The sequence below is a fragment of the Talpa europaea genome, assembly GCF_964194135.1.
Source record: "Talpa europaea genome assembly, chromosome: 13".
Taxonomy (NCBI): Eukaryota; Metazoa; Chordata; class Mammalia; order Eulipotyphla; family Talpidae; genus Talpa; species Talpa europaea.
This window is the reverse complement of record NC_140080.1, coordinates 1,726,457-1,753,745: the sequence shown is the minus strand read 5'-3', so window position 1 is coordinate 1,753,745 and position 27,289 is coordinate 1,726,457. Positions and strand designations below refer to the sequence as shown.

Genomic DNA, 27,289 nt, shown 5'->3' with positions numbered 1-27,289 from the left:
TCCCACAGGATGCTGGATCAGTACAGCCGGATGATGCCCACAGCGGACCTCTGTGCTATAAAGGGAATGAGGAGGGCCGACATTTAGTAATAGGGCATGTTGCCAAGTGAAAGGGCACAAAGCACTAAGTAGTATGTGCGGTGCCCACAGCCTGTGCAGAGAAGAAGGCAGAGAGGTGGATACATGTGCACTTGTAGTGCTAGGAATCGCTAGGAGAATAAGCTGGTGAGGTTTCCTTCTGGTGAGGAAAGAAACTGGTAGAAGGGAGCCGAAAGCGGGAGAGAGCTTTTATTCAGTATACGCTTCCTTTTTGCTGTTTTAGCTATCTGAGCATACTGACATTTACAAAGGAGCCGTTTTGGTTCTATGTCGTTAGTTGCTTCTGACAGTTTGGAAGAACTTGGTTTGAAGGAAGGCTCTTTGGGGTTTGCACCACCCTCCCTCTTTTCTTGGTCATCTGTTTCTTTGTGCTGTTTCTCAGTTTTCACCTGTCCAGTTCATTTGGCAGGCGGCTGGATGGGGGGCCCCCCTCCCTTCACCAGTTAGAGGTGGGCTCGTGGGAACCCGAGCACAGATGTCACACCGGGCCCCGCCATGCCTGACTTGTCCCGTAACCGATGATTGTCCCTTATCCACGGAAGGGTCAGTTCTGCTTTCCTTTTTGTTTGATTCATTCAGGTGTGCGGCTCAAGGAAGGCTGCAACATAAATCGAAGCCTGTTTATTTTGGGGCAAGTCATCAAGAGGCTGAGTGACGGGCAAGTGGGGTGAGTCTCCCGCGGTCCCTGGCCGCTGCGCACGTCTCCTTCGGTTGGGAGCTAGCATTTCAGTGACTCTAAAGTGACTCTGGTTTTCCCCATATATTCCAAAGCTTTTGTAGTTCTGTGGTGCATGACCTTTTATACATATGACTGAGAGTGAAATTTGTTTCCTATTTTATATGCTTTCTAGTTGTTTTCATCTGCCTCTTGTAACTTGTAAAGAACTGATTCTTAACGGTGTGCCTAATTTAAGGTCTTTAAACCAACCGCATTGTGATATAAAAATTCTTGATCTTTTTCTTTCCAAAATCATTTCTCGCTTAGTGGTTTCATAAATTATCGAGATAGCAAATTAACACGAATTCTCCAGAATTCCTTGGGAGGAAATGCAAAAACACGTATCATCTGCACAATTACTCCAGTGTCTTATGATGAAACCCTCACTACTCTGCAGGTGAGCTTCACTTTTATCTCCATTAAATGTTGGGGGGGAAATCACCTTTAAGAAAAAACTGCTTACTAAAATTAGACGTATGCTTTTTAATTGACTTTATATACGTGTTACAACAAAATTGATGTGTTTTTCATGAAGTAGCATTCCTTACTTTCCCCAAACTTGAATTATTTATATCCTCTCTTTCCATTTTTTGCCACATCCAACACTATTTTACTGAAATTGACTTGATATTTTTCTTTAGCTCATTTTTTATTTTTAGTATAAAAGGGAACTGTATTAGTACTATAAATGAAAGGCAAGTGTCACTTTCAAAATTAGAAGGTGTGTGCATATTTCTAACAAAACAATTCTGAAATCCCTGCTGGCTGATTGGTGCCTGCCTTAGCCTTGACCCAAGACCTGAATTTTATGCTTAAAAGTGAGAAGGAGCAACAGAACAGCTGTGAGGGCCACCTTCACATACCCTCCTATAGTGACTTGTGATAGTCATCCTCTAGAAACTTGCTGCAAATGGCTGTTGGCCCCTAGGTCAAGGTCATGTCAGAGATTCAAAGACAGAAAATAGACTTCCTGGCTTCACAGGATGTATAGCCTTACAGGGAACAGAGACCTGTTTTCCAGCATGGCTGTCATGGGTTAATAGTTAGTGGCTAATAAGTGGGACAGAATTCACAGGAAGGAGAGATGACTAGAGGCGAAGCTCCAGGGCAAAGGGAGCATCTGCGGGGCATTGAGGGGGCAGATGGGGTGCAGCACGCATGTTGGAGGGGCCCTACCGATGTCCATCTGCAGAGCGATGCTTTCCTTTGGAAACTGGCAGGGGACTTACAGTGTTTCAGGGACAGCTGCTGCGCTCTGCTCAGAAGTATTAAGGCAGCGACAATGAGTATTAGTTATAAAAAAAACCTAAGTATTATTAATTCTTTTTAGTTTTGAACACTTAACACTTGTATTTTTCCCCAGTTTGCCAGCACCGCTAAATATATGAAAAATACTCCCTATGTTAACGAGGTGTCAAGTGATGAAGCTCTCCTGAAGAGATACAGGAAGGAAATCATGGACCTTAAAAAGCAGTTAGAGGAGGTATGTATGAGCCATGCATTTCTGGAAAGAATAGGGGCAGAGTGAGAGCTGGGTTCTCAATGCCCAGGACAGCACCTGAGTCCTGCAGCCTAAACGTAAAAGTTTGCAGGAAGAAATCAACTCAAAGTTTACTAATTTACTACAAGCCAAAAGATAGAGTTTCTTGAAATAATTCTGGATTTGGGTTTTAATTTCCAAAGGGAAAATTTTGAGATATTCAAATGGGCCATGTGGAGATACTTCCTAGAAACTGTCACAAACTAGGACTTAGGTTAGAAAGAGGCCACCTCTTGCCATCTTGGGTTCTTCAGCCCTGAGTCAGAAATCTGACAGATGGTGTAATTACTAGCCACTGGAATTTTGTGATCATCATGGCCCCATATTATAAGTTTGAGAAGTTATTGATTATGGTCATTGCATGCTAGTGTTCTGTGGATGAGATATATTTTATTTCAATAAAATTAAAATTCTCATTGCTGACATACTTAATTTATATTCTTCAAATCTAGCTACATTATCAACATAATGCAATGTTATGTTCTATAGGTTTCTTTAGAGACTCGGGCCCAGGCAATGGAAAAAGACCAATTGGCTCAACTTCTGGAAGAAAAGGATTTGCTTCAAAAAGTACAGATTGAGAAAATTCAAAACTTAACACGGATGCTGGTGACTTCTTCTTCCCTCACCTCACAGCAGGAATTAAAGGTAAAATTTTAAAGTTGACAGCTTAAACTTTGTCCATAGAGAATAGAATTCATGTTCTGATGTGTTTATTACAGTCAGAAGTGCGGGAGGGTGAGAGAATTCACCAGAGCCAGAGTGGGGAACAGAACAGGCAGACTGACGAAGAAATACACTGCTGAGGGGAGCAGCGGGGGAGACAGGAGAGGTCTGCTGTGCCATGTGGGACCCTTGCCAGTCGCCAGGGATTGAACTGGCGCCGCAGAGGCTGCAGGCAGCCTCGCAGCCCAGTGTTCAACTGCTGCACCACTGGGGAGGCCCTACATAGTCATTTCTTATCCTGTGAGACAGTGTATACAGGAAGCCCGGAAGGCCTGGTGTGCCTGCCTGTTCACCAGCCAGCACCATGGAAGGCAGTTACGAATACTGATCTGCTCCCATGCACACAGACCTTAATCCGGGAATCCTAGATTACAGTCAAGGGGTCCATTTGCAACTGCTTCTTAGGAGATTAGGCCATTGGGAACCACAGGTCTCCAGGGCAGATGGGGATATTTTCTGTTTAAATAAACTGAAGTAATAGGCTCAGGGAAATTGAGAATATAAATCAATATAGTGTTAAAAAATTCTGGCTTCTAGCTTGTGTGCTTTTGGTTTACTCCAGTAGGGGCTTATTTCTGGGGTGAAGGTGATGTGGGTAAGGAGATGCTGTGGAGCTGACTGCCTGAAGGTGATCCTGTTCTGTCGACTCCAAATGTTGACACCACGCGATTCTTAAGTGTGCTTTGCTGCACTTCCCTTACCTGTGAGCTGACTGGTGTGAGAATGATGTGAAGTAATACAGAAGTGTGCTTGCCCCTCACTCTCCACACAGCACATCTCCAGCAAGTGTCTGCTGCGAGGGTTGTTATTGATAGATACTGCTAGGCGTTCAGAACACACCTAGCAGGTAGGAAACAGCCCAGGGGAAGATGTAGGGAAGAGGGTTTCAGGAAGATCTCAACATGCACAAAAGCCTAGAGTTGTGATAAAACATAATCTGTTCCTCAGATTTACATTGTCCTGTGGCAGGGGCATTTTAAACCACATGAAAGGATTTGAACATTGCATTGCTGTGAACAAAGAAATCCAGGGACATGACATGATCGGAACTGCAGCTTAGAAAGGCATGACTTTGGAGAGGGAAAAATTAGGCAAACTTAGCAAGACCCTGTGAGGGTTGAAGTGCAAGAAGCAGGGAAGGCAAGAGGAGTCGCAGTATCAAGATGACCCGCAGGCTGGGATGGGCTGATGAAGAAGCAGGAGTCCCTGGTTCATTTCAGCTAAATCCCAGGGAACTTACAAGGAACCCTTCAAATAAAAATGAAATGTGACTTAGTTTCATGCAATTTATTATGGAGTTATCACTGATTTGAAAAGTGGGATTATGTTTTCTCATCTGAGGATGTCCTTACACTTGCATTGAAGTAGTTAAGAAAATTCTGCCAAGTTAGTGGCTTTGAAAATGGAAACTAGTTCTCTCTTTTCTATTGTTTGAGCCTCGGTCCAGGTGAGATTATTTTGATTTCTTTCTATTTAGGCTAAAAGAAAACGAAGAGTCACTTGGTGTCTCGGAAAAATTAACAAAATGAAAGATTCAAACTATGTCGATGAATTTAATGTGCCAGCAAATGTAACAACAAAATCACAAAGAGCTACTCTAACTGTCCTGGGAGAAATCGATGAATGTGAGTTTCTTTTCAGTTTCTTTTGATTATGAAGCATCCCTTTAAAGAGAAAATTAATTTACAGCTCAGTACAGTTAAAGCATTTTTTTAAATAGTATGTTAACTGTGATAGAATGGAGGTAATTATAAAAACAAGTAACTCTAAGACAAAGCCGCTCTTTCCAGACCCCCCAAGAATAGTGATTGAAACACATGAGGCAGGTATTTTTACTGGTTTTGCCCCTCATCATTGTCTGGTTAAATTAGTACCCCTGTAACGTCCACCTTAAACCTTGCTAATCTTGAAATGGTGACATTTACACTGGAGTCTGTTCCAAAATAAGGTCTCCAACATTATAAATATTTTTTAAGCAAAATTTTTAAATCTTCTCACAGTGATCAAATCCCATTCAGAATAGATTTGTCCATTTTACCTGTATCAAGGAGCTTCATTATTAAGCCAACAAGCAACCTTTTTTTTTTAGCTTAAAAGAGCTGGGGTGCAGGCCAGAGGTATGGGGGTGAGAGGATTCACCAGATACAGACTGGGGAGCAGAACAGGGAGATCTACTGAAACACTGCTGAGGGGATCAGGGGGCAAAACAGGAGAGGTCTACTCTGCCATGTGAGTAGCTCCCTGGCTAGGGATCGAGCTGAGGCCATAGTAGTAATAATGTTGGGATTTAATCCGTAGGCCACGAGGGAAGCCCCCAACAAGTGATCTTAATTCAAACAGCAGCACATGTGACTGTGTCTGTTGTGACTGCATCCTTGGCATTCAGAGTGTGAATGCGAGGGATAATTTGAACTAATCATTACCTCTAATCAGAATTTCTCAATGATCTCAATATGACATTTAGGAAACTTTGTAAAGGATAAATTTCTTTTTCTCCTCCTAGCTCTCTGTTCAGAGTCTGATGTTTTCAGTAACACGCTTGATACATTAACTGAGGTAGAGTGGAATCCAGCAACAAAGCTACTAAGTCAGGTAAGTTAAAAGTACTTCACAGAACGTGCTTTTACTCTTTGAAATCCAACTGCTTATCAGTGTTTGCTGCTGTTAAAGCACATTTTGAGCTCTGACTTCATTTGAGTGATAATTCTGCATCTAATTAAGGTTTCCCGAGCTCTAACTCTGGCTGAGGCGCATGTATCTGACTATAGGTGAGCCTTTGCTTCCAGGTCTCTACCCGCAAATCTTAGTGTCAGGGGTTTTTTTTTAATGTTCTGTTTTGCCTTGGGCAAAGCCATGAGGGTAAAAAGAACTGATTTTAAAAGTGTGAAACTTCTCAGGTATGTATCAACAGTAAAGGAATGATATATCACGGACAAAACTGTTACCAGATAACACTGAAAAGTAAAAATAACTCTTGTATGGCATCAGAACTTTTAAGAATAAGAAATACCGTGATAGATGCTGTAGTACATTTAGAGAGTTTGGCTACTTTCTGGCCTGCTAAGGTTCAAAGAAATTTCTATAGTTTTAGAAATACAGTTGTTAAAGAAATTTTCAGTTTCATTTTGTAATAAAATTTCATTTTATTTTGGAACAAAATTACAGAGCTTCTTGGAAATTACTATCATTAGTTAACCATTATATTTGGTTACTATTGTTAATTAGGTATTGTAGGCAAAGTGCTTTTTTGTGTCTGAAACATACTCTTGAAGTTTGTTGTTATTTAAAAAACCCCTGGTGTTTGTTTTGCTTTTTTTTTTTTTTTTAATAGACTCCGAGCTTATTTCTTTCTTACATAGAAAGTAGAAATAGTAGAAACTCTTAAGTTTCTGAGGTCAATGAATAAACCTCTGTTTTCTGTCCTAAGTTCACAGCCCTCTGAGAAATAGTACAGAGCCAGGCAAGTAGAAAATTAAACAGCCAGCTATGTTCCTGAGAAGCTTATGGGTTTGTGGCCAAGTGTGCGGGCTGGTGTGCACCCTCCTCCCCCACTCTCCCAGCCAGTCTCAGCAGTTTGTTACAAAACCTGGACTGAATCAACCTGGACTGTTAGAAAGATATTGAAGAAATGGCTTAAGCCACTAAGTGATTCAAGATTGAATTACTCGATTAATCCAAATTTTAGTTAAGGAAACAAAGAATATGTGATGTGCGTTCTCTCTCTGACTTGAATGTCTCATTTGGTTCACGATAGGAAAACTTAGAGAGTGAGTTGAACTCACTCCGGGCTAACTATGATAATCTGGTACTGGACTACGAACAACTACGAAGAGAAAATGAAGAAATGGAATTGAAATTAAAAGAAAAGAACGATTTGGATGAATTTGAGGCTCTAGAAAGAAAAGCTGAGAAAGATCAAGAGGTAAGCGCTGTGAAGATAGGACACTAAGGGAAAGCCACGCTTAGACGAGAGGTGTTTACTAGAGGCGGAGCACTGAGGGGCCAGCATCTTCCACTCATGGCTGGGAGAACTTAAGAAGTAACTCACTGACTTTGTTTCACAAATAGGTCATATTTGTTTCGCAGAGGCTCTTATACAAGAAGGAGGAGGAAGAAATAATTTTCCAGTGATTTCTGTTAATGTTTCCTTTATTGTGGTTCCAGAAGTGCTGCCTAGAGCATAGCTGTTTCCTACTGAATGTTATGAATTTTAATATCTAGCTGAATGTTTTATGTATGGGTGCTACATATTAATGGATTTTGTTTTCTTTACAAAGTCAGTTCCTCAATATTTAGGACATTATTAGAATAGCTGGGGAAGCTGATTTTGTACTTTCTTTTTCTCTTTAAAGTTATTGTGAAAAATTAATACTAAGTAGCTTTAGGGAGTTTTTAGAAATGAAACAGACTACTTAAATTTTCCAAGTATATAACAGCATACATGTTAAGAGAACCTAATCCAGAAACCATCAGACTTAAGGGACTCAGAAATTATCCCAAAATTAAAGGCATTTCTTAGTATAGAATCCTTAACTTAAGACATGATGAAATTACCGTGTAAGATTTTTTAGTGTATATTTGCTTTTTTGAAACAAGACTCCATAACTGTTACGAGATTTTGAATTGATTCATGAACTCTCCCAAAATAAGAGGCAGTGTCTTGGTGTAGTTAAAATACAGGTTAATTTACCACTACTTGTTGGATTTTTGACACAGTCCTTTTTTTCAGCGTCATAGTCTTTTGCCCTCTTTTCACGTTTAAAGGGGGAAAAGCATTCTGCACCAAACTGTTAGTTCCATCTGCCCATGTGGTTATTCCTATACTTCATAAGTATTTTACTTGCAAGGCAGAAGTCTGTAAGTTCTTTATGGGGGTCATTTAACTTGTGTCATAATTTGCGTAACAACAAAATGCACTGTCATAAAAAGAGCAGGGACTTTCAGTTGGTGGGACTGAGTTTTATTGAGAGGGTGTTGTCTCATGTCGTGTGGTTTCTGAAGCCAAACTGCCTGGAAGCTCCAGTTGTGCCACTAACTAGCTCCCCGCAGATCCAAGCCTGTCCTGATCAGCGGCAGGGCCTGGCTAGCCCCAGCCGCCCCAGGCTTGCTCTGCAGGCCTCCTCCTTCACCGAGAGAGTGCCCTGGGCCTTCTCCTCCCCGGTTCATCCAATTTTTGTATATCACTTATGGTAAATAATAATATGACATAGTTAACTTGAGGCATATGTATAGTTCTCTAACATTTTTTTACACCACTTAGCAGAAACTGAAGCTCACTGGATTGAGTCAGTCGGAGGAGCAAGACAAGTTTCAAAATTCTATTTTAATTTGTTTTATGTAATTTTATAATTTTCACAATTTAGAGGTTATCTTAAGAAGTAAAATATTTCATATTACGTGCTGAAAATCACAGTTAAAACCCACAGTGTCTCTGTGGTGTGTGGTGGCTGCCCCCGGTCTTAGCCCTCTGCTCAGCCCCTAAGCACTGCCTTATTGGGGTGCCCGCAGACCTTCACACACATGGTTTGGTCGTTTATGAGCCCTGGCACTTAAAATGCTATTTCAAATGAGAAGTGGGAGAATTTTTCTTTCTACATGTAATCAAAAAATAAGATTTCTCATTTGCTTCTTCCATTTTGGTAAATGTGATTTTTCTTGCATAACAGAAACATGGAATAAAGGTTCAGAGCAAGTGTCTAAAACTGCCTGACAGGACAGGTGGCACTTGAGCACTTGAAATGAGACCAGTCTGAATGGACTTAGAATAGAAAAAGAAACTTAATATAGTTTGAGAATTTTTATATTGATACAATAAAGAAATGATAATACTTGGGTATATTAGGCTAGATAAAGTTTGGTATTAAAAGTATTCTACAGGCTGGCCCGATGGTAGTGGGTTATTAGCATTTATTAACGTTAGTGTCACTGAAGTCGGTATACACTAAAGTTGGTATACAACCCCCCCCCCACTGCTAAATTTGACTGGCTTTTATAAAAATAAAAAATAAATAAATAAAAGTATTCTACGTGTTCTTTTTTAAGGTGCAAGGATTCATCTGCTTATGAACATTAAATAATTCTAAGGAAAATGTGTATATCTTTGGTAAATTATAGACTATTCTAAATGCAAACAAATCTGATATATTCAAGTATTTAATCCTGCCATTATTTTGATAGAAACTTTAATAGAAATAATTTTGTCTTATTCTTTGTACTTTTGGTCAGTTGAAGTATGTAAAGCAATAACATTAATATTTTCTGTAGAGTAGGGCAACAGTGAGGTGATAATCCCACACAGACCTCTGTGACTTTGATGAGCAGTAATAAAATTGTAAAGGCACCAAATGAACCTATTCCAATCCCAATATGAGCTACAAATCATAGCCCAATGTAGAACTAAATGAATCATTTATGGGAAAGAAAAAAATCTCATAGAATCTATTTCTGCACTTAGCTTGCACAAACAAAAATCTATGAAAAGTGTATTTTTTCAATAGCCAGATGACCACTACATCTCCTTCAAGCGGTGCATACTAATTTGCTTTCAAATTCATGGTAGCTTTATTAACCGATGACATACTGGTTTTTGGGTCATGCTGGGGTTTTGTTGGTTTCTTTTATTGGAGTTTGGGATTTTTTTTGGTTGGTTAATTTTGGTTTCTGCTGCTTTTGCATTTTTATTGGATCTTAAATAACCAAGTGCTCTATTGCAGTAGCTTGAATAGTTGATCTCTCAGTCCCTTCTAACTGATGGGTAGTTCTGAAGCAGTAAATGAATGCTTTTTTTCTCTTTATTAATTATTGGTTTGCTGTGTTACCTGTTCACATGCTCTTACAGATGCAACTAATTCATGAAATTTCCAACTTAAAGAATTTAGTTAAGCATGCAGAAGTATATAATCAAGATCTGGAGGTGAGCATTTATGTTGGTATCTATGTTCTATTGACAAGGGATTAGATGTTCTATTGACAAGGGATTAGAACTATAAATTATGTGATAATTTTGTGACTGAACATGACTTCAGAAAATAGAAGGAATTAGATTTTTAAATGGGCCCTTTTAAAATGTTACTGTCTAAGTGTTTAAGCTATTCAATGTAAATCTTTTCAGTAATTTAGAATTCAAACCCAATGACGTTTCACTCCCCTTTGACTCTTTTAGAGTGAATTAAGCTCAAAAGTAGAGATGCTTAAAGAAAAAGAAGACCAGATTAAGAAGCTACAGAAATATATAGACTCTCAGCAGTCAGAAAATACAAGAATGGACTTGTCATACTCATCGGTAAAAACCATATTTATCTTGTACAATGTTGGCATTTACAGACCCCATCCTCCTCCTCATAGCAAGTGCTAACATTGAGCCTCACATGCCTGACACTATTCTAATTGATACACAAATGACATTTTACTTAATGCTGTCAGTCATACTATGAGAGAGGAGCTCTTTTTTTTTTTTTTTTTTAAGATTTATTTATTTATTTTATACAAGAACTGGGGTACAGGTCAGAAGTGCGGGAGGGTGAGAGAATTCACCAGAGCCACAGCGGGGTGCAGAATAGGCAGACGGGCCGAAGACACTGCTGAGGGGAGCAGCAGGTGAGGCAGGAGAGGTCTGCTGCACTATGTGGGGTTCTCCCTAGCCAGCGGGGAATCAAACCGGCACTGCAGAGGCTGCGGACGGCTTCTCAGCGCTGCGCTCAACTGCTGCGCCACCGGGGAGGCCCGAGAGAAGGGCTCATACTGCCATTTTAGGGATAAAGAACCATTGACATAGTAGACGATAGCATATTTTTTTTTTGAGTGAAGTAAGTTATTTAGAATTTCAGTAATTAAGAATTTTTTCTGTAGTTTAAATATGTGCAGAAGCGTACAGTCATTGTGTTCAGATGAGCACTTCTGTGGGTATTAAGTAATGAAACTATAAAACATATGCAACTGAGCAGAATCTAATATTTCATTTTGTATTCTCGTTATAATTCCAGCAACTGCTTTAACAATTTGTTGGTTGTTCTTCAGAAACTTGTGGCTCTAGATGATGTTGGTTGGTGAAAGATCATGGCATGAAGTAACATTGAATGTCACAAAGAATCGCTAATCTCTTTTCTGTCTGCTTTCAGTCCACCTGGTTATTTCAAGTTTGAGCCTACTTTTTAATACCCTGTTTTAAAAGACCACATTTTCTGGTCAGACTATATCATATATTAGTTTATATTGCTTTACTTTCACTTTAGTTTACACTTAATCACACAGTACTTTTCTTTAACCTTCTCTTGCTATGCTCTTGCTAATGTCTGTTAACACCTGATTCTTCCTCAGCATGTTCCCCCTTTTCTGAGGCCCTAGAAAGACAGCCCTGTCACCACGTCCTGTGTGTCTGTCTGCTGATTTCAACTGAGTGGCAGGCAGACTCACCCACTTGTTAAAAGATTATTGTTTGTTTACTTCTCTTTATTCATAGAGTGGGTTTTATCCATTCTCTCATGCGTGCATTAATACTCTGTCAAAGTCATGTGGTTGAACTCATTCAGTTCATGGTGATAAAATGCCACTTATCTAAAAAAGAAACTGGATATTTTCAAGTATTTAAGAAAGTAGCTTAAAAATAAAAATACAAGTGGAACTTTAACAGGCTAACTGAACGATAATTTTATTGACCTTTTGTACACAATAGATTTCTTAAATTACGGTATTTCTATACAATGCTTTTATAATTCAGAAAAGCATAACCATGATTTTTAAAATATGTCTATTATGGAAAATATTTCTTTTTATCTATTCTGGACTGCTTTTGGGGAGCAGCACACTTTCACCATTTTTGATGTGTTGGGAATCCCATCTGTATACATGTTCTGTAAAGCCTCCCTAATTGTGAGAATGTTAGATTTTACTAAATCCTCTCTTTGTGTCTATAAGGAAAACACTGATGACCTAAAACAAATGAAGCAGACCCTGCTTGATGTCGAAACTGTAGCCCTTGATTCCAAAAGAGAGTCAGCCTTTCTTAGAAGTGAAAACCTGGAGCTGAAAGAGAAAATGGTAAGTGATCATGTAATATTTATCATAAAGTGGTGTGGTCAGCACATTTTTGTGAATTTCCAGTGTTTCCCTTAATAGAAAGAACTGGCGAGTACATGCAATCAAATGGAAAATGATATTCATGCATATCAAAGGCAGTTGGAGACAAAAAAGAAAATGCAAGTGGACCTGGAGAAAGAGCTGCAGTCTTCTTATAATGAAATAGCAAAGCTCACCTCCCTTATGGATGGCAAGATTCCAAAAGGTATTTTATAATTAGGCTTACCTCCACACAAATTAGCTTTCTCTGAAATGTACCAGAAGGATGTTGCAGTTATGGTCCAGGATTAAATATCCATCATTCTCTGTTTTTAACAATTCAATCATGTTTACCAAATTGACTTTTTAAATAAATTTTATTGATCTGATGAAATGATCTAACTTTGTAATTTATGTTGTCCCAGCCACAAACAAATTCTATATAATTTACCAAAAATTTTCTACCTAGATTTGCTCTGTAACTTGGAATTGGAAAGAAAGATTGCTGATCTTCAAAAGGAACTGAATAAAGGAGTTGAAGAAAATGAGGCTTTGCGTAATGAAATGAACACGCTTTCAGAATTGAAGCCTTTAACCTCAGAAATAGAAATGCTGAGGAAAGAGGTAAATGCATTTTAAGCAAGAACGCTTATTGTGTAAGGAAAACGTGTGCAATGAAGTCTTAATGTTCTGCCATAGTCTACTATAAAGTAGCAGGCAAGACAGTAAATGTTTGTCGCTGCTTATGGGGCCTCCCCGGTGATGCAGCGGGTTGAGTGCAGTGCTGTGAAGCTGTCCACAGCCTCTGCAGTGCAGGTTCAATTCCTGGCCGGCAAGGGAGATTCCCACATGGTTTGGCAGACCTCTTCTGTCACTCCCGCTGCTCCCCTCAGTATTTCATCAGTCTGCCTGTTCTGCTCTCTGCTCTGTCTCTGGTGAATCCTCTCACCCTCCCGCACCTCTGGCCTGTACCCCAGCTCTTGTGTAAAAATAAATAAATCTTTAAAAAAAAAAAAAAGTAGATATGATTTCTCTTCTAATTTCTTCTTATGCTAGTGGGTGAACACTGTATTTCCAAATGTACTAACTACACTCAGTGACATGGTCACGTGACGGCCATGTCTGTACTTCCCACCTGTTGCTTTACATAGGTTTCAATGGCCCGCCCTTAGTTTTCATCTGTTTTTTCCTGCTAGTTGTGTCACCAAGTTGAGTAAGTGGTGGTGCTACTCTTGAGTTTCTAAAAGGAGTACAAATGACAGGCAACTGAGTCCTTACTCTGTGGCAAACATCCAAAGCCCTTCAGAAACATTTAATCATCAAAAAAACCCTAAAGTTATTGCTTTTTAACCCAACAGAGAGTTGAGCTGCCTTGTCTACCGCACCGTTGGTCCCCAATTTCCTTTGTCTCTGTTTTTCCCGTCACCCTCCACCTTATCTTTTGAGATGATTAAACTTCACAGGCTAGATGATGTGTTTCAATTACTTAAGTAATATTTTAAATAAAGCTTAATTATTTAAGCTATTCATGCATTCAGTTTTTGTCACTCTAAACTCTATTCAGAGTCTTTGGGGGTAAAAGTGAGTCACATCCTGAGAAAAACTAAGGTGCGAGCCTCACCATGAATTAGACAGCACTTTACAATGATAGCTAAGTAGATACGTATTCCAAGTGTTCCTACTGAGCTGTCTTGATGCAATCCTTCCTAGGACATGTAACTTGAAGGCACAGTTAACCAGGATAACACATTGTTAATGGAAATATGACCAAGAAAACCTGTCAAATAGTGGCTTCCTTTCAATGTGGGTTTTTTGGTAAAGGTTTTCTCCCTAAAAACGGCTTCAGTCGATCATACATTGCTAACAGAGCTGAATTCTACTTCTTTTCCATAGATACGTGATAAGTCTGAAGAACTCTCTGCAGTGACATCAGAAAAGGACCGTTTATTTTCTGAGGTAGTTCATAAGGAGAGTAGGATTCAAGACTTACTTGAGGAAATTGGGAAAGCTAAGGATGACCTAGCAGCTACCCAAACAGACTATAAAGGCACGGGTCAAGACATCCAGGATTTTAAAAATCATCACATTGAATTTGAGCAGAAGTATGAAATGGTCCTCGAGGAAAACTTAAGAATGAATCAGGAAATAGGAAATCTGTCTAAAGAGGTGGAAAATCTTGGTGTCAGTTTGGCTGCTCTGAAGACCGAGGTTAGTACCAGATACCCTCAAAGGAAATACTCTTAAGCTTGTGAGGTTTGGCTTTTGTAAACAGCCTGCAGGATACTCTCCTCACATCTACTCCTTATTTTAAAGCTTTCTCACAAGACCCAAGAACTTCAGCAGAAAACAACCGAGAGTCAAGAAAGGCTGGGTGGGATGGAGCAGCTGAAGGCACAGTTGGAGAGTAGCGATTCTAGGCTGCAGACGCTGGAGATGGAGAAGGCGGTGGCTACTGAGAAGCTGCAACAGACCTTAGAAGAAGTGAGAGCCTTGACGCAAGAAAAAGATGAGCTGAGACAGCTGCAGGAGCGCCTGCAGGTGGAGAGGGACCAGCTCAGAAGTGACATTCAGGACACTGTCCACATGGTGAGGCTCTGGTGGCCTGCAGTCCCCGCGCCGCCTGAGTAGCAGTGACAATACCACTCTCACTGCTGCTCACAGAAATTGTCTTTGTTTTTCTTTGTCAAAGAACATAGAGACCCAGGAACAGCTACGAGATGCTCTGCAGTCCTTGAAACAACACCAGGAAACAATCAACACACTGAAAATGAAAATTTCTGATGAAGCTTCCAGGGATGTGCCCAAGGAGGGAAGCACAGGAGAAACAGAGGGTGAATTTCAGGGAAAGGTAAAGCATGTTTCTGTTCTTGGGTCTCAATACTTGTCTGTGAACTTTCTTCTTAACTTCAGACTCTGGCCCATGGTGGTGATCTCAGTCTTACCTGTTACCCACAGTGGTGATAACTAGTGATCATTTATAAACTTAACCCTGATGTCCTTGAAATAACTTCAAATGTTACTACCTTCCTACTATTTTGAAAAGGGAAAGACAAAAAATATTACTTCACACTTTAAGTTCATATTTCCTGAGACCTGGGGTAGTTTAAACACTTAAAATCCACTCTCAATTCTAAGAGTAAGGAAGATTGGATTGTTAATATTTATGGTCAGAATATTTACTGTAAAGTTTTGTATGTTAGACTTGTTTAGAGTTGACGCTAAGCAATGAGTATGTGCTGCCTATGTCTATTTCTAGGTCTTGGGCTATAATTTCACTCCTAGGTGCTCAGATCTCATCTTGATAACCCATTGTAGGTCATATGGTTTATTTTGTTCTGCGATCTTAGGAAAGCAGCTGCTGACCCCGTCACTTAGCTGTACACCAGGAAGGCCAGCGTGCTAGGAAGATATTTTACAGAAGTTGTGTTTATTTGCTCATGTTGCCATAGCAAAGCATCATCCACTGACCGACATTTCCCTAATGTTTTCTCCATTGTTTTAAGTTGTTGGAACATGTAGCCCTGGTTGCACTCCCTGATTGTACACCCCTGACTGCTGACAACCACGGCCCTGTCTGTCCTCCTGCACCAGGGCGCCCACACTGCACATTTGCTTCGGTTAAGACTCGTCTCTGCGTCAGTGGCTATGGGACACTCTTCTTAAGAAGCATTTATTAAACTCTATGAAGAAAAGATGAATTATGCTGCGGAGACTTGTGTCAACATTATTTTGTCTTTCTCCATGTAGTAAAATTTCAGCCTTTGTGAGATTTGTTGGCAGTGGGGCCAGGCAGCTTGTGCAGGAAAGTTGTAAGGCAGAGTTCCAGGTGGCTTTTAAAGCCAGACTCACCTGCCCTACCTGACGTTGCTGCTCATGTCCATGGTTACGGGTATTGTTCCCCCCGAGCACTGTGGACAAGGGCTCTCCTTGCTGGATCCAGTTTTCTCTGTCCAGTGAATATGATAACAGCACCTCCCTCGTAGGGTTATAGTGAAGACAGAGCTTTGGCTTTAATTATTATTAAAACTGTGACCCACGTGAACCAAGAAATTCTTTGTTGCCTTTCCATTTTAGGTGTCTGGCGTAGGTGCACAGAGCTGGGACACCAGAACAGCCCAGATGCTGATTGCAGGCGTGGAGGATCGTGAGCAGCAGAGAAAAATACTTTCTTTAGTGCAGGAGAAAGAGGAGCTGCAGCAGGTGTTGGAGCGGGTCAGTGCAGAAAAGGAACAGCTGAAGGCTGACCTCAAGGAGAGCATTGAAATGGTAGGATTGGCACTGTAGCCATGGCAAAGTGTTTTTGTCTTTGTCTTAGTTTTTTTACAACCATATGGAGGTAAATTTACATGCACTAAGTGTGTCTGAGGACCTGACAAAAGTCTGTCCTGGGTACCCTCTACCCTGTCAAGTCAGAGGGCACCTCCTTCACCCAGGAAAGTCTCCTCTTTTTTTTTTTTTTTTTTTTTTTTTTTAATCTAAAATGTGTTCTCTTAAACTCTCACCTCTTTCACTGTCACCTAACTGAATTTATCAAAATCTTAGGTCTATTTCATTCTTCTAAAGAAGTCAAGTCCATATAGCCTTGTATAAAGACTAGCCATTGGTACTCATTTGGGCTCCCCTATACATGTCTTTATCAGAAGTGAAAATGTGTTACCAAAACGTTCTTAGGAGATGAAAAATGAGTTATCTGACAGGTGTATCTGTATATTTAGTCTCTCTTTAAATCTTTCTGATGTTTACTATACCTGCTAATTAACCGTGTGACATTATGTTAGTTTCTCCATCAAAATACCCTCAACCTGATGACAGCCTTTTGTTTCTCTGCCCTGAATCGCCCCAGTTGGGCCTTCTCACCAGAGAGCACCGTCTCTTCTGGACCTTCCTACAGGAAGAACCACTCACACCTCTTGCCCAACCCGGCAGCCCTTTCTGCCGGTGGGATCTCCTGGGAGCGTGGGTCTGCGCACCTGCTGTCTTGCCGGTGGAAGTCTGAGTTGCTGCCACTCTTTGGCTCTTTTGAGCAAAGCTGCTGTAAACGCTTCTCTAGTAATTGACTGGGGTAGTTGGTCACAGGAGGGCACTGTGTAGCTTGACAAGAATTTAGTAGACTGATGTCCAAATCCAAAGCACTGTGTGTCCCAATGATAACTAGAAGAATCCTGACGGCCACATCCTCGCAGTGCTTCATGGCACTGGGGTTTCTGACATGGCTGTCCGAGTGGTCTTTTGCCTTAGGAGTGGAGGTGAGTAGACTTCTCGGGACAGAATGTTAAGCCCAGTTGTAATTCTCATGACAGGTCTGTAAGTTTGGTGATAAAGACACAGGACCAAAAAAATAATAAGATTCTTGGCATGGTTGATTAATGATGCAGTTTATTTTTAAATTAGTCTTTTCTGATGTAGTTTCTTGTGACTTCTTTTCAGGCTGAGATAATGCAAGCTTTTACCTGGTTTTGTAAATGTAAGCTGGTATATTTTGATTTCAATTTTTTTTTTTATTGTAGACCATTGAAAACCAGGAAGAACTGAGAATTCTTAGAGATGAACTCAAAAAGCAACAAGAGATAGTTACACAAGAAAAGGACTGTACCATCCAGAAAGATGAGCTTTCCAGGACCCGTGAGAAACTGTTAGAAGTTGAAGAAAGGCTGAAGGAAAAGGTGAATTTTCATGTTACCATTCACACCAGCTTTCCTGACTAAACTTGTTTTTTAGTGATGAATTTTTATTCCAGTAGGCCTAAGTTTCTGGAAGAGCATATACCTTCCAGGTGAACAGACCTCAGTGCTAATATTTTGTGGGGTTTTTTTTTTTTTGTTGTTGTTGTTGTTTTAATATTTATTTATTTATTTTGCATAGAAGAACTGGGGTGAAGGCCAGAGGAGTGGGGGGTTGAGAGGATTCATCAGAGACAGAGTGGGGAGCAGAACAGGTGGATCTGCTGAAATGCTCATATTTTGGACAGCCTCTGCTACACTGATGGCTAAAAATAATGGGCAGGTCAATGATAAGTATTATTCAACATTGGTAAAGTAAATTTTATATAAAAATTTTAAGAGATTATGGGCAAAATAGTAATTAAAATTTTTAATTCTTAAGAGCCAACAACTTGAAGAAAGACAGCAACAACTTCTTATTGTACAAGAAGAGGTGAATGAGATGCAGAAGAAGATGAATGACATAGAGAATTTAAAGAATGAATTAAAGAACCAAAAATTAACATTGGAACGCACAGAAATGGAGAGACTAGATTTGGCTCAGAAACTTCATGAAAATTGTGAAGAAATAAAATCCCTAACCAAAGAAAGAAATGATCTCAAGGAATTACAAGATTCATTTGAAATAGAGAGAGAGAAACTTAAAGGGTACATAAGGGAAATAGAACTGACAGTAAGTTACACCCTTATCTTTCATGTTTCTTCAAAACTGAGCTATTCGGGAAGGGGGAGGTGCGGCTTTGGTTTGTTACTATAATGTTTACCTGTCGTTTGCTAATAAAGGGTTTAGAAACAAAAGAAGAACTAAAAGTGGCTCGCATTCGTCTAAAAGAGCACCAGGAAACCATTGATGAATTAAGAAATACTGTTGAGAAGACATCACAGATGATGACTATTCAGAACTTGGAAAAATCCAGGACTGAATTACAGTGCAAGGTTTGTCTTCCCTTCTTTCCCTCCTCTGGCCCTTTCCTCCTTTCTGCTTTGAAGGAAAGATAAGCAGGAAGGGGTGTCTTGGTTACAAGTCATTCATTCACTCACTGGATTGTGTTTGCTGAGTGACTGGCATGGTGAGCACAGTCCTGGGTTCTAGGAACAAAGGAGACCCAGGTGGGCCAGGCCCTGAATATAGAGCTTCCTCTGTGGTGGAAGGAGGTCATCAGTAAATAGTCCCAGGAACAAGATGGCTGAGATGATGCCCATGCTGTGGAGGAAGCAAGTCATGGGGCACTGGAGGGTCACAACCTCTGTTAACAGCCCACTGTGTGCCAGGCATTGAGTCTATGCATCAAAACACGAAGTTTTTGTTTCTTCCCAATATAGGTGTATTAAAGTCCAGTTTGATAAATGCAGGATATGGTGTGCACAGTTACAAGCAGCACCACCAGTTGTGGCAAAGGATTGTCAATATGCACAAATGAAAAATTGGGAAGGAGTGCTGGTGCTCCTCTGAGAGTGGGACACCCCTTGTTTGGGATATAAACTGATGGACTATGCGTTTTCTGCTGTAGATTTGGGAACTAGTTTGGAAATGAAGGTCTTTATGGCTGACTGAACTAACGATTTGTCAGTAAAGCATAAGAATTAGTTCACTTTGGATGAAAGCTGAAGAAAAAATAATTATGACAGAATATGACTAGCAGAAAAGTCATGAGTATTCCAGCAGCAATCAAGGGGCATGAGTAAAGAGGGGATTGTCATCCACACTAGGCCTAGAGGCCCCCCCAACCCATTGCTGGGGAGATGTGATGACCTCCAGGTGCTAACCTTGTGTTTCGTGACCATCCCAAGACCCCAGAGCCTCCCGAGCATCAGGAGCTGCTTGCTGGCATGAGTGAGGTCGACCGGACCCGGGAGACAGTGGATGGACAAGCGACCTGGGAAGAACCACCCGGAGCCGAGAATTCAGCCGTGCTTGCCAGCGTGGGACTGCAGGAGAGCCCCAGAGAAAGAAAATCTCCCACAGAGGAAAGAGACAACCTGCAAAGGACGAAAGAGACACTTGAAGCCGAATGTGAGCAGCTGAAAGAAGACAGTAGAGGGCCCGTGGCCGACGTGAGTTCCCACCCGTCCTCCCTCCCGAAGGGCATATAAGAAGTGAGTCTTTGGAGTTTGGGGCATCTGTCATTCATGACAGCAGTTTTCCCCATGTGTCTCTTAGTGATGAAGTGATTGGAAACGGGACGTTGCTCTTAAACACTTAAGAAATTATTGAAACAAAAAATGCTTCAGAGAAGACAGTTGTTTTCTTAAATATTCAGAATTACTTGCAAAAAACAATGCTAAATTATATGAAATTAATTCAGCAAACCTATTTTCTTTCCTTCTCTTAAATCTGATTCTTCCAGCTTTAAATACAGCACTGCCCTCTCCCTCATTGTGTCAGTCAAAAACCCAGGAGCCCTCCTTCTCCCCGCTCACTCCCTAGCCTTGTGGTGTGAAGAGGGGTGGGTGGGTGTGGGTGTGGGTGTGTGTGTGTGTGTGTGTGTGTGAGAGAGAGAGAGAGAGAGAGAGAGAGCGAGAAATCCACCCACTTTTCTCTCCAGTTGTCAACAGCCCCATCACTGCTTTCCCTGACTTTCTGCAAATAGCATCCTACCTGGTCTTCCCCCATTCTGTCTTAATCTTCTTAGATTCTCTAACCCAATCCCATGCAATCTTTTCTTCATAAACCCTGGAATAGCTTCTCTTTGCCCTTGGAATAAAGACCAGACTCCCCACGTGGCCTGTGTGCCCTTGGGCCCAGGCATTCTGGCTTCTGGACTTGTTTCCCCCCATCTTCCTTCTCCTCGTGACTCCACAACTCTGGTCTCTGGCTCTCCCTCACCCTGAAGACGTCCTGCTCTCGCTGCCTGCACTGTTTCTTGAGACCCCTTCACCTGGTTAGTGGTGTCAGCCTTCAGACCTCGACTAGTGTGCCCCAGCCCCCAGGAGGTCCTCCCTGAGATTGCCGTGAGACCCTGGAGTGCCCCACCTGGGTCTGGTGGGATTTGGCACAGTATCTCTCCTACCCCAAGGGGTAAATCTCACCATTTGCTGTCCAGCCTCTGGTAGGACGCTGTGCACCCTCAGTGACTGCTAGCCAGCTGAGTTGTGGAAGAGCAGGAAGGCTGCTCTATGAATGAGCGGATCCCAGCTGGATTGTTGTAGGAAGTATCCTTATTTCTTCTCCCCTTGAATAAAATACAGACTCTGGATAGCAACTGTCTTATTTTATGATTTTCTTAAGGCCCAAGAATCTCAAGAAAATCAAGACCTGTCCTTCAGCATGGAAGAAAAAAGCAGTGAGGCTGAGAAAACAACGAGTGAGGAGGGGGCATCGGAGGCACCATTCAGAGTCGAGGGTGCAACTCTCCCGGAGTTGGGGGCAGGAAGGCTCAGCTTGTCACAGGGGCTGCAGGAAGCCCTTCAGGCTGAAAGTGACCAACTCAGAGAGAACTTGGGAGAGGTCACAGCTAAAGTAGGTTTTTAAAAACATTTTACAAGCATTTTTATAAAAGCTAAACCTTTGAAAAACCAAATTAGTCATATCGTGATGTTTATAATGTTTCTGCATATTTCTTGCAATTTCCTCTAATAATGAAGCACCAAGAAATGGAAAAGGAACTGAGAATTGCTCATCATCACCTGAAAGAACATGAGGAAACCATTCATCAGCTGAAAGTGGCTCTTTGCGAGAGGGAAACCGAACTGTCAAGCATGCAGAAGGAACTAGAAACAGCCCACAATGAATTACAGAAAAAGGTAAATTGGGGGTAAAGGAACAGGGTGGGTCTCCCCAACCCTGCAGGGGAGACAGCCCAGCTGGGGAAGCCAGGGGAGGGTCTCACTAGGACCTTCCAAGCATTGTGCATGGACCCGGAAAGTGCCATTGCAGCTGTGTGTCCAGCAGTGTCAGCACCACTGTGCAGGGCTGTGTGGAAGGGTCTCTGCCACAGTGAGGTGCAGTGACCAGTAAAGCAAACCTGGACACGGGGACATGCTCAGTGTCTGCGGTAGGGCTGCTTAGATTGGGGCCACAGGTTGAAGCCATGGTTACCAGGCCATGGGTGAGGGGGCTTGGGCACTGGGTGGTCCTGTCAGGGAAGAAAGGGTGGGTGCGGGGCTGTTGACCTCTCCAGGTCACTCAGAGGAGGGACTCAGGTAGGACATCTCCTTCGTACACAGCTTGAATTGTGTTTATCTTTCCCAATAACCATCAAGGACCTGGAAATACAAGAGGAACTAGAAACTGCTCGCATGAGTCTGAAAGAACAGCAAGAAACCATTGATAAACTCCGAGGGATGGTTTCAGAGAAGACAGATGAAATATCAAGTATACAAATGGATTTAGAAAACACAAATTCTTTCTTAAAATCACAGGTATATTTTTCTCTTTTTAAATTGTTACCTGAATAAAACAATTTGAATTGGGTCTTTGTAATGAGACAGGACATGAATTAACCTAAAATTGAAGACAAGTAAAGCTCTCCCTACCCTGTTTAGAAACTATTTTTTAGCTGTTTATTTGCCTCTTTCTGTCGCCAAACTAACTGTATGATTATCTCAAGGTCCAAGAACTCCAGGAAAAAGAACATCAACTTCTTGAGGCAAAACATTGTCTCACAGAAAATATATACCAAACAGAGCAACTGAGGAAGGAAATGGAGGCCCAGAACTCTACCCTGGGAGGTCTGGAAGCAGAGAAGTTACTGTTGACACAGAAACTTCATGAAAACCTTAAAGAAATAGAAGTTATCACCATGGAAAGAGATGGCCTGAGAAGAGCAGAGGGGGCGCTCCAGACAGAGCAGGAACAGCTCAGGGAGAGCCTCCAGGCAGCCAAGACCAAAGTGAGTCCTTCTCATCACACCCTATACCCACTCCTGCCACAGCGGGCCTGTCTCCAATGGCGCCACAGCCGCCAGGAAGCTGGGGACCTCTGGACAGGGCCTTGGGCAGTCCTGAGCACTTCATCTGCTGTGCCCCCACATTGTTAGTGCACACTGGAGTCTGCCTGCGTGCGTACTCAGTTGTTAAGACAAAGGAAAACACACACACACACACAAACGTGCACTTACACACCACAGAGTACACTATAGCGACTAATTAAAAAATGAGAGACAACCTAAATGTCAATCAGAGGGAAATTGGGCACATATGAGCAGCATGTCAGAGTGCTAGACAGCAGTTTAAAAAAAGTGAAATAAATTTGAATGTTCTTACTTTGGAAGCTCAAAGTCATTCTGAGTGGAAGCAAGCAGAATAGGGGTATGACAGGCTTATTTCTGGGGAAGTGAGAGGTAGGGACACCTGTGCCCTCAATAGTGGAGTAATAAGCAAGCATTTGATGATTTTTACTAAGAAAATATGGCTTTCACTTACAAAATCAGTTAGCATTAAAATAATATATCACTGTCCTTGAATTTTCTGTCATGATGAAGGACCTGGAAACACAAGAGGAACTGAAGTCTGTTTACATGTGTCTGAAAGAGCAGCAAGAAACCATCGATAAACTCCAAGGGGTGCTCTCAGAGAAGATGGATGAAATATCAAGTATGCAGGTGGATCTAGAAAACAAAAACACCGAGTTACAAGAAAAGGTACTGGGGGATGGCTCATTTGATTAGATACTAACTTTGGTGCCCAGAACCTAGGGGTGTGTGCAGTGGCAGTTCTCACTGGCCTCGCTGCATCACCCTCCTGGGTCTGTGCCTTTCGACAGGAGAAAGAATAAGTATGTTATGTTTTGTAAGTTGAAAGGCAGGTACGCTGGTCTAGGACTGTGAGGGTCGGAAGAGCAGGTGGGAAAGCAGACGGGGATCTGGGGGTTCTGAGTGCTGAGTGTTGTAATCTGGGCGGTGGTTACAAAGACATGGCTGTGTGTCAAGAATAATTGAGTTACACCCTCAGGGTTTCTGTTATGCATAGAAGACAGTAAATCACGAGAGGAATCACACAGAGTAGTAATGCGTGACATGAGAAAAGTATTAGGCTAATAGGTTTAGAAACGATTCTTTTTCCTTCCCTGAAAGAAGAAATTTGTATACTAATGTATGATTTTGTGATTATCTTAAGATTCAAGAACTGAAGTCAAATGAACAACAGCTTCTTAAGTTAAAAGAAGCTGTCAGTGAGACACAGAAAAAAATGCCTGAAATGGAGCGATTAAAGACACAACTCAAGACCCAAAGTCTAACCCTGGATAAAATGGAAATGGAGAACTTAAATCTGGCTCAGAAATTGCATGAGAACCTTGAAGAGATGAAATCTGTAACGAGAGAAAGGGATCGTCTCCGGAGAATGGAAGAGATGCTCATCTTGGAGAGAGATCAGCTTCGGGGAGAGCTGCAGGGAGCCCTTACAAGGGTGAGCTCCCCCGCGCCCATGCCGGACGGCTTCCTGGGCCCAGACCGATGATGAACTTAGACACTTGCTATCACAATTCCTCGTACAGGATTGTGCATGTGCACATCTTTGGTTGGTGCAGCCTCGGGGAAAGACCTAGAAGTAGTGCAGGTGACCAGGATGGCACTGGCTAAGCGGGCATTCAGATTGTGGGGTCCAAGCCTAAGAATGGGCTTCTTTATGATGCCGATGTGGGAAGACTACAGGTGTGAAAGGTGAAAGGAGAAAGCCACACAGAGTCAGCAGGAGAGAAGTGGTGGGGCAGGAGCCCCCCATAAATGCTGTTTAATTGGGGTGGCAGGTGGGTGTGTTCCATGGCCGGCACACACCCTTTAAGAGATTCTGCTTAACAGGGTCATCACGAAGAAAAAGCACTGTGCTTTTTTTTTTTTTTTTTTTTGGTGGGACCCTTGCTGGTGGCTGGGGATCGAACTGCCGCTGCAGAGGCTGTGGGCAGCCTCACAACCCAGCGCTCAACCGCTGCGCCACCAGGGAGGCCCAAGCACTGTGCCTTTTTAAGAGTGTATTTCTCAATCATTTCTATGACACAGGATCAGGAAACACAAGGAGAACTGAAAACTGCTCATGTACATTTGAAGGAGCACCAGGAAACTATCAGTAAACTCAGAGAGAGACTTTCAGAAAAGACAACACAGATTTCGTGTATTCAGGAGGATTTAAATAAAGCAAAAGATGAATTACAGAAAAAGGTATGTGTTTTATTCTTTGGTGACCAGATTTGTAGAATGAGAAGGGCTATCTCTGTGGAGATAGAGATGTAGACAGGTGGGTGTAAGTAGACACTGTATATTAGACGCTTCTCCTTCCTTGAAGGAGTTGTTTTTGCCTTCTAACTTATTTTGTCATTATCTCAAGCTCCAAGAACTTCAGGTAAAAGAGCTTCATCTTCTCAAAATGAAAGAATCCGTCAGTAAGAAATTGGGACGGCTAAAGAAGCAATTTGAGGCCCAGAATTTATCCATGCAGTGTGTGCAAATAGAGAACTTAGACTTGACTAAGAAGCTTCATGAAAGCCTTGAAGAAATAAGAGTTGTAGCTAAAGAGAGAGATGAACTGAGGAGCATAAAAGAATCTCTCAGAATGGAAAGAGACCAAGTCAGAGAGGCCCTGGGAGAAGGGGTAGCCAGAGTGAGTGAGAGTCCTCCCCTCCTGTGTCACAATGTAGCGTGGACGATTCAAGCTTTTGGAAAAGGGTAGCAGTGTTTTTATATTTGATTTTTGGAAACTTCTACAAACAATAAAGGGATAATGGGAAAATATAAATTTTTCACCCAAATAGAAAATACAGTTTAAAAGAAGCTAAAATGCTTTTCTAGAAAATACCTTTGTATTTATCTTTAAGAACCAATTTGTTAAATCAAGCAGTTGTTTTTTTTTTTTTTTTAGATTTATTTATTTATTTATACAAGCACTGGGTACAGTCAGAAGCGTGGGAGGGTGAGAGAATTCACCAGAGCCAGAGGGGAGAGCAGAGCAGGCAGACTGACGAAGTACACTGCTGAGGGGAGCAGTGGGTGCCAGGAGAGGTCTGCGCGCCATGTGGGACCCTCGCCGCGGCTGGGGATTGAACCGGTGTTGGAGAGGCTGTAGGCAGCCTCGCAACCCAGCGCTCAACCACTGCGCCACCGGGGAGGCCCAAGCAGATTATTTTTTAATGTAACTTTCAAAAAGGTATTTAAACCAAGACTCAGCATTACTCCCAATGGAGAAATATCCAAAGGTTGAAGACCCAGTTTCTCCCTCTGCTGACAGAGAAAGGCACTTGTAAGTGGAGTTCAAAGGCAAGGAGAACATAAAAATGAAACTCTAGTCTCATTTTCTGAGACATTTGGAATCATTTACCTTTAAAAACCTAATTGGACCCTCTAAAAAATAACATTAAAATTGGGCAAATAAATTGTATGAAACCTATAAAAATTCTTTTCTCATAAATCACCTGCAATCTCAATAGAAATGTCAGGCTCTGAGGAACCATCTTAATTTGGGGCCTGATTTTATAATGAAATTTAATTCACAGAAATGTTTTAAACGTTAGTCATTCTTCCGGGCACTGTAGTGAGCACAGTGGAGAAGCTGGCCAGCAGGATTTCAGTCCGTCTGGAGGTGGGCTCTGTGCTATGGGGTGCTGGGGAGGCCGAGCGCAGACTTGGGGACCCGGCAAGGAGGTGGGCTGTTTGGGGTGTGGTTGGTTGGCGGTAGTTATGCTAATGCAGAGACTTGGAAGAGTAGGAACCAGGGACAAATAGAAAATCTAATTCGTAACCCTAAAGGTCACAGGAATAAATCCTGCCTCCAAAAACACTTGTTTTGTCGTTCATTCTCTAACCGTATCAACAATGTTTTTAAGCTACAAGTGTATCATTTCATTCCTTTATTGAAATGATAAAAAAAACTGTCAGGTCACTATATGACTAGACATTATGTGTGAACTTAGTTCCAGCTGAAGCCTTGTTACTTCTCTGTATCACAGCAGGACCAGCAGAACCACAAAGCGATGGTCAAATGTGGAAAAACGTCAGTATGTGATGGAAGACACCTTACAGAAAACCTGAGAGGGAAGTGCTTTAGAATAAAAGTAAGTGTCTTTATTAAAATTCAGGTGAATAGCTATTCCTTTCTAAAAGCCTAAAATGGAGTCACTGGTCTGTGGAATGAATAGGAGACGGTCAATATCTTCCTTAATTTGGTAATCTAGCACAGGTGTGAGTATGCATGTACACGCGCGCACACACACATACACACAGTGGTTTGTGGCTGCAGTGTCACTGAAAGGTGACACTTGAGCATATCCCTTTGAGAGAGAATCGATCTCACAGGGGCCTGGACACAGCACAGAGGCTGCCTGCTGGCTGCAGGGAGTTGGGCAGGGCCCAGCTGGCGAGACCTGAGGGCTTGTGCTCCCAGCGAGGAGGCAGGACCTGGGGTTTTCCTCTGGGAGAGGTGGAGACCTGTGGCAGCCTTGACCACGCAGAGCCCAGGCCTTACGGACCATCGTAGATGTGACTATCTGCTGTTGAGAAAGGC

The 27,289-nt window shown here is 41.8% G+C and overlaps 1 protein-coding gene across 1 annotated transcript in view; it reads left to right on the top strand.

Annotated features, from left to right (window-relative positions):
• Window positions 1-27,289, top strand: part of CENPE (centromere protein E) — a gene marked incomplete at both ends in the record, with an annotated part of 51,792 nt that overhangs the window by 7,201 nt on the left and 17,302 nt on the right. Inside the window, 27 exons of the mRNA XM_084251984.1 lie at window positions 679-766; window positions 1,085-1,214; window positions 2,181-2,300; window positions 2,847-3,005; window positions 4,561-4,708; window positions 5,587-5,675; window positions 6,838-7,005; window positions 9,922-9,996; window positions 10,246-10,365; window positions 11,997-12,119; window positions 12,198-12,363; window positions 12,607-12,761; window positions 14,031-14,345; window positions 14,451-14,723; window positions 14,827-14,985; window positions 16,212-16,403; window positions 17,645-17,800; window positions 18,240-18,530; window positions 18,641-18,793; window positions 19,649-19,912; window positions 21,443-21,601; window positions 22,025-22,219; window positions 22,408-22,689; window positions 23,281-23,439; window positions 23,915-24,205; window positions 24,796-24,954; window positions 26,736-26,840. Coding sequence (XP_084108110.1) covers window positions 679-766; window positions 1,085-1,214; window positions 2,181-2,300; window positions 2,847-3,005; window positions 4,561-4,708; window positions 5,587-5,675; window positions 6,838-7,005; window positions 9,922-9,996; window positions 10,246-10,365; window positions 11,997-12,119; window positions 12,198-12,363; window positions 12,607-12,761; window positions 14,031-14,345; window positions 14,451-14,723; window positions 14,827-14,985; window positions 16,212-16,403; window positions 17,645-17,800; window positions 18,240-18,530; window positions 18,641-18,793; window positions 19,649-19,912; window positions 21,443-21,601; window positions 22,025-22,219; window positions 22,408-22,689; window positions 23,281-23,439; window positions 23,915-24,205; window positions 24,796-24,954; window positions 26,736-26,840 — 4,694 coding nt within the window. The remainder of the gene's footprint in view (window positions 1-678; window positions 767-1,084; window positions 1,215-2,180; window positions 2,301-2,846; window positions 3,006-4,560; window positions 4,709-5,586; window positions 5,676-6,837; window positions 7,006-9,921; window positions 9,997-10,245; window positions 10,366-11,996; window positions 12,120-12,197; window positions 12,364-12,606; window positions 12,762-14,030; window positions 14,346-14,450; window positions 14,724-14,826; window positions 14,986-16,211; window positions 16,404-17,644; window positions 17,801-18,239; window positions 18,531-18,640; window positions 18,794-19,648; window positions 19,913-21,442; window positions 21,602-22,024; window positions 22,220-22,407; window positions 22,690-23,280; window positions 23,440-23,914; window positions 24,206-24,795; window positions 24,955-26,735; window positions 26,841-27,289) is intronic.